Source organism: Nelusetta ayraudi, unplaced genomic scaffold (assembly GCF_046127955.1).
Source record: "Nelusetta ayraudi isolate G7.1 ecotype Tasmania unplaced genomic scaffold, CSIRO-AGI_Nayr_v1 ptg000016l, whole genome shotgun sequence".
Taxonomy (NCBI): Eukaryota; Metazoa; Chordata; class Actinopteri; order Tetraodontiformes; family Monacanthidae; genus Nelusetta; species Nelusetta ayraudi.
Window position 1 is genome coordinate 6,428,221 of NW_027466066.1, and position 6,780 is coordinate 6,435,000.

General features: G+C 46.3%; 2 protein-coding genes across 2 annotated transcripts in view; one reads left to right on the top strand and one right to left on the bottom strand.

The window, feature by feature from the left end:
- LOC142886954 (immunoglobulin superfamily member 6) overlaps positions 1 to 6,780 on the top strand; it is a 102,238-nt gene that overhangs the window by 78,672 nt on the left and 16,786 nt on the right. The window lies entirely within an intron of this gene.
- Positions 1 to 6,780, bottom strand: part of adcy9 (adenylate cyclase 9) — a 28,300-nt gene that overhangs the window by 19,657 nt on the left and 1,863 nt on the right. The window contains exon 1 of the mRNA XM_076024233.1: positions 5,235 to 6,780. This exon is cut by the window's right edge and continues 1,863 nt beyond it. Coding sequence (XP_075880348.1) covers positions 5,235 to 6,780 — 1,546 coding nt within the window. The remainder of the gene's footprint in view (positions 1 to 5,234) is intronic.

Here is a 6,780-nt window from a genome sequence, read left to right on the forward strand (position 1 = left end):
GTCTCGACATGCTCAGCAGCTCTTGCTCTCCCCCCAAAAGATGATTACTGGCTGAGATTGTGCAGCTGCGGGCTACAGTGGCCTGCTGCGCTGACCCATAATAAGCGGAACGCTGCGATACCGGACAAAGTAGTGTGATGTATTAGGCCATTACTTTCTTGGCACAGCCCTTATCTACCATGCAGAGCCAAGGTGTTCCAGGCAGAGGGGCCGGTCACCGCAATACGACACTGCAGCACACAGTCCCTGTTGGCTGTTTCGTTACCTCGACCGCACCCTGAGGAAAAGGATGAATGTCCCATGTGCAGACCCGATGGACCAGCAATAGGATTTATTTACCAGTAGATTCATTATAATGGACCCTGGGGTAGCGAGTGCGTAGAAAACATTTGGAAACTTGAGACAATACTTCCCACCTTCCATATTCAATTGGACCAGACTAGTCTTTCATTTTATTCCCCCCGTTGTTATTTCAGCTACCACTTTACAGATTGAAGCCTTCTTTTGGAGGAAAGGGCAACCCAAGCTGCAAGCCACCCTCCAGTAGCGCAAGATGCATGACGAGCACCAAGAACGAAAGCCTTCGGCGGCGTTCTGTGTTCTTGTTCCAACATGAAAACAGCCTTACTGCTGCCGTGACATCCCTTCTAGTCAGTTTAGCATCAGCTAGGCTATGCTCTTCGTCTTACTTCTGAGGCTTTTCACCTTTAGCGATTGCAGCAGTTAGTTTCCTGTGTTTCGCCGCTACCCAAAGGGAGGCAAATACTCCCTGAAGCAGATACAATTTTAACACCGATCGAATTGGAATTCTTCTGGAGGTTACGGCAAGATGGATGGGCGAAATTATACAATAGGTCGGGGCTGCTGTTTAGGGCTCTCTTGAGAAAACATAGGGCTAGATCTCTGCCCCTTCTCGCCTCTTATAAACCGTGAACTCTTCAACTTGGCACGGTTCACTGCACTTTAAAACCTTCTCTGTTCCTCGGAGCACATACAAATTTGCGCAACAGGGACAAGACGAAAACGCAGCCAGATATTTTCATCGTCGACAGGATATGCAAACAGCTCTTCAGGTGTGGAATCCAAAGGCTTAAACGAGAACGGTAGCCGATTCCTTTGCTGCTGGTAATTCAAACTGAAGCTCGGCAGCTCAATGGAGGCAGCGGTGCTGCAGCCATTGGAATGAAGCCGGCTCCCAGGAGGCAGAGCACTTTCTTTTTCTCCCATCCTTGGCTATTTCCCTCTCGTCCTCACTTCTTCCATCCCTGCTGCTTTCAGTGCTTCGACCTCAAAGCTGCCATCATTTATTGCGCTCAAGGTCACAGGTAGGATCCATTATTAGCGAAGCTCCGTCGAGCCCGAGGCAAACACCGTACATGTTGCTGACTGACAATGTCTCCCCACGGAGCGGCGTTGGCAGGCAAGGCATGTGTGAACGCGAGTCTCCAAGGGAGGGGGGGGGAAGAAAAGCACAAATGGCTTTGCAACAACCTAATAACTGCCATAAAGCTTAAGGAATTGCAGGCAGAGGCAAGAGACAATATTTATCACCCGCAGCCTTTGTACCCAAATCAATCCCAAAGTGGAAGATCAATTATATGGCAAAAGGCTTGAGGGTGGACAAAGAATCAGGAAAAAACTCTTATCATAGTGTTGCAAAAATCATAAGTCACAACTCCAAGGCATTGTTCATTCCCTTTTATGTCCAGCAGTCATTACAACCGCTCTAATTATCAAATCAAAGTCATGGCAGGCTCATTATAGATGATCAATGTCATTTGCTGCTATTAAAACAATAAAAAATAACAAGTGGCAAGCAGCTGATGTGCTCAGGGTCAAGATAACAGGACAGACATAATGATGGTGAATTACTAACATTCATCATTTTATGTGAGGAGATTATCCTGTCTGGCATCATTAGAGCTCTCTTGCAGGGGCAAACAGAGGGGAGAGTAGGTCAGCCAGTGACACACCATACACAGCTGCCCGCCAGAAAAAGGTCAACCTGAATCTGAGGACGTGTATTTCCTTGGGGCTGACAGGGACGCCGCCTAATGAGTATTAGCGAGTAGTGGGCGGAACAATGACATTAAAATGAGACTTTCAGATTCTTCTACGTGAACAGGTCATTGGTCAGATCATAAAGGTGGACTTACTTTGATTCACTTGCACCAAGTTGCTGTTTTTAGTCTGGTCATTAACAGTGAAATTGTATTCTTAAAAAGTCACAGTTCAAATTGTAGAAACTCTTTTTATATTGAGTTCTCGTTTTTGCATTTGCTATAGATTTACATCGATTTACATTTTGCTCAGCGACAGAGTGGACTACAGCAGTAGTGCTTAGTCATCCAACATAATTTTGGAACATGCTGTGGTATTTGCAAGTCAATAGAGTAGATTATCAGTTATAAAACATTTTTACTCCCTGCAAAAGAGAAATTATCATGTATAGCCGCACGGCAGGCCAACATGAATCTGCATTCATTGGAAAATGTAATTTCTTGCTAGATTAATTTATTTCTAGCAAAAGAAGCACGGATCATGACGTTACAATCAATGGTGCTCAATCTTATTCAAGGTTTAAGATTTTGTCTTTCCAATATATTTTAGGTTGAGAGGAATTTAGTTAGGCTCTATGCATTTTAAAAAAAGTGAAAAAGAAAACCTGAACACATTCAAAGCATTAAACAGCCTCAAATGAAAACTTCTGCGAAAAAGCCTGGGGTTAAACTCATTTTACAGCTGTTAAAGCTATCAACAGATATGGAGGATTCGGGGGTAAGCTTTGTCATGCTTCACACTTGCACATTGTTATTTAACAAATATCCATAATCCAGTCTGAGCACTGTGATTTAACTGTGAGCTGCTATTCTTTTTTTGTTTCCTTTTTTTTTAGTTCAATAGCTTTTGGTCCTGGTCCTGTTCTTGTGGGAATGTGCAGGAGAAAACTATTTTATTGCTTACCTCCTCCCACCTCCCCAAAATAATAAGTAAAGATATATATATACAAAATAAATAGAAAATATAAAAGCGTGAAAGATAGATAACCACCAACGTTCTCCCAGTGGTCATCAGCAGAAAGATAATAGAGGCCACACAGACAAGGCAGTTGTGGCAGGTGCCATTGTTCTGCATTAGGCACAAAGGAAGGACACTGACACGTATTTTACGAGGAAACTGAGCTAAATTTAGCTGCTGTTATCTGTAAGGAAAAGGCACAAGACACCAACGGATGGCCTCACGTGCAGCCAGTCGTCGAGAAAAACACACTTAACAAGAACAGATTCTTCTGGGCTGCTTGTTCAAATTATCGCAGTAGGACTCAAGTATTCATGTACATTTCCTAAAACCATAAATATGCTAAGTACTGCAGAGGCAGACTGAATGAGCTACTAAACACACAATTTATCAATATCCTATAATCCATCCAAACATATTTTTCTCCTATAATCCTCCTCACATTTTTACCCCCTTCGAAAAAAAAAAATGTTTGGAAGATAAAGCTGAACTGAATGCAGAAAGTAAACGCGACCTACAGCTAGTTAGAGCCTTCCAGCAATGTGACCGAGTTGTCTTATCTTCACAGAGACAACCAGCGATCGCCCACTGGGATGCACACTGAAACAGCAACAGGATGTGACTGAAACACATGACCACACATGGCTGCAGTACATGTGACCCCGCAGCACAATGAGCCACAAATAGTTGACAACAGTGGTTGGGAAGCTCCAAATTACAGTGCAGGTGCAGGATACGAAGACTCAACAAAACATACGACACAACAGCCTTGGCTACTAATTCAAAGGGGAAATGTAAAGACCTTCGCTGGGAGGGAAACCTCACGTTAGGTGTTTTTGTCTTTAAAGAAAGGACCTTAAAAACAGATGGAAAGCAGCTACGCATTCGTCAGCACCGAGGTCAGAGCAGTTTGCCGGTGAGCTGCGAGGCACAGCCAGGATCTATGCCAAGCTGCAATGTTACCCACATGATTAAAACAGAAGGAGCCAGACAGTGCAGAGAGTTGAACTGCACAGGAGAGCAACTCTCTCCCGAGAGCCAGCTCTCTCAGTGACACACCACATTTAGCCAAGGAAGATAAATCTCAGGAGAGGGAACTGAATATGTGATGGAGCCCAAGAAAAGTGTGGAAGGAGGAAAGGTAGACAATGCTACTGGGTGGCGCCACATTTATCTTTATAATAAAATAGGGCACAAAAGCAAAATTGGCAGCCTTTTGTTCAGATTAGGGGGGAAAACACTGTTGCGTTAATTAATCCAGCAGGCTGGTAAAACGTGCCTCATATCCAGGAACCACAGGCAGAGCACGTTTTGGTTATGGGCACAAATTGTTCATGGGTACTCTGCCAGCATTCATTCAAATCAAGCCTTGCAATCTCCTTCAGAATCTATCATTGCGCAACAACAGCAATAACAAAATGTATCTGAATTGTTCATCCAAATAGCACAGATGAGCACCATCTGCGGTCCCTTAGTCAGACATCGTCACCTCACTTGTCACTTCACAATGTGATGAGCGATCACGGACCAGCACAGCCACCAAAGTGAGACATTAAGACGACACTTAGTTACACCAAGACCATTTTCATAAAAGTATGGAGTGGGAATGAAGCAGTTTGGAGAGGAGATGAAAGGTGCTGAACAATTGCTGACAGGGGAGTTGAAAAATAAACTTGCGCACCTAGCTGAAAAACAACCCCTGGTGATAGGAGCAAAGTTGAGAGAGGAGGGAACATTAAGGACGCCCGGAACAGAGAGTGGGCGGTCAAAGTTGCACGTCTGCGGTGCAGCAACTTGCTGCCAACACCTAAGAGGACACATGGGTACTGACTCGAAAAGTTCGCAGGCCCATCTGCACCAGTTGTAGGGACGTGATGTTAAAACTGTGTTGACCTTGACGAGTAAAGAGTGCTTCTCCGCGCCCGAGTTTATCCCCCAGAGGGATAAACTGCCTATAAGCTCAACAAAACAACATATCCTCTGAAGGTGGATTACAGGATGTGAATTCTAAAAACTGAGGGTTTATGGGGCAGAAATAGCCATGGTAACTATCAGCACTGTTTTCGCTTCATAGATGTGACTTTCTTCTTAAGTTATTAGGTTGTACTGTAAGCCAAAATATACCCTTGACAATGAAATAGTTCTGGGAAATGAAAATAGTTCCTCTAGATATACTGATAGATAAAAGAAAAATAAATCTTTAACACAGTACATACCTTTGAGCTGGTCAGCCACCACACTCTGCCCGATCCTCTCGACCACCTGTCCGCTCTCCTGCTGGTAACGTTCATCCAGGAAGTTGGCAGTGGCCTGCGACAGGTGCACCTTCCCCGCCACCCCCAGCTGCTCCATCAGGTTGGCGAGGTTGACGTCGTTTGACCAGACGTCAAACTTGAAACGCTTCATGCCCAGGATCCCACACAAGACAGTACCAGTGTGGACGCCCACTCTCATGTTGACCATCTCTCTTTTCTCCTGGCAGAACTGCTCAATGGCCTGGATCATACCCAGGCCCATCTCTACACAGCAGTAGGCGTGGTCCGGCCGCGGCTCAGGACAGCCGGCCACGCAGTAGTAGCAGTCTCCAAGGGTACTGATCTTCTCACAGCCGGTGAGCTCGCAGAGTCGATCGAAACGCCCAAACAAGTCATTCAGAAGACCAACAAGGGCATGAGCGGATTTGTTGGCTGACATTTTGGTAAAGCCCACAATATCTGCAAAGAGGATGCTGACTGGCTCCATCCTCTTCATGTTGAATGGTCTGAAAATTATCTGGCCTCGCGGTATGGAGGTTTTCTTGCGCTTATTGTTCTTGGGGCTGGCAATGACTGCGGCTGCACCGCTGGTGGAGTATCGTTTGACAGAATTGTCGCCGATCTCCTCGTCGCCCTGCTTCATCAGCTCGTCAGCTACAAGTCTCGGCATGACAGAGTGGATCATGCGCTCTTTCAGGGCCTTCTCCACTTCTAGATCTTTGCCGTGCATGATTGCTTGCCCCACCTTGAGGAAAGTGCTGCGTGAGCGCACCTCAGACATGATGAAGAGGTGGATGCCAATTGCATGGGCACAAAGGTGGAGCAGAGCTTTGGCAGGGCCGAGCCAATTTAGCATTTCCCAGTCTGTCTGGTAGACTAGCGTCCAGGTATTTCCTGCAGATGTCAAGTGCAGGAAGCCCAAAATCTCAAAAATGACAGAGTAGAGGAAACCAAGCAGTACAGACGCATAGAGGCGGACGTGAAGGAGGCTGTACACCAACATAAGAGTCTCAATGCAGAGAGAGAAGGTGCCCACAGGGGAAAGACATGGGCACCAGGTGCTATCTGCCACTAGCCTGTCAAAGGTCACGTTGTACGTGGGCCCCATACCGCTGAAGTCTTCCACATCAAGAGCAGGTGTGGGAACATCTGGGTCCCTGAGACTCGATGTCTGGATCTGGGGCGCCAGGGTCAGGGTGAAAGTGACAAGGATGAGCAGCAGAGAAGCTTGGTTGTAGCAGCGCATGTAGTACTTGGTGAAAGTCAGGAGCAAAAGTAGGAGGCAGAAAAGCAGGAAGGCCGCCGTGGGAACGAGAAAGGCAATCCTGTCACAGCGGGAAGGGTTGGCAGCAAAGTAAAGTCCCCAGAGAAGGCTGGCGGCAACCAGGTACAAGAGCACATAGCGGAAACGCCGCTGGCTCTGCGGGAAACATCGTTCTCTGCAGGCCTCCTCCAGGATGGAAGAGTCGAACTTTGGGTCCCAAAAGTGTCCGGCGGATCTCTCAAA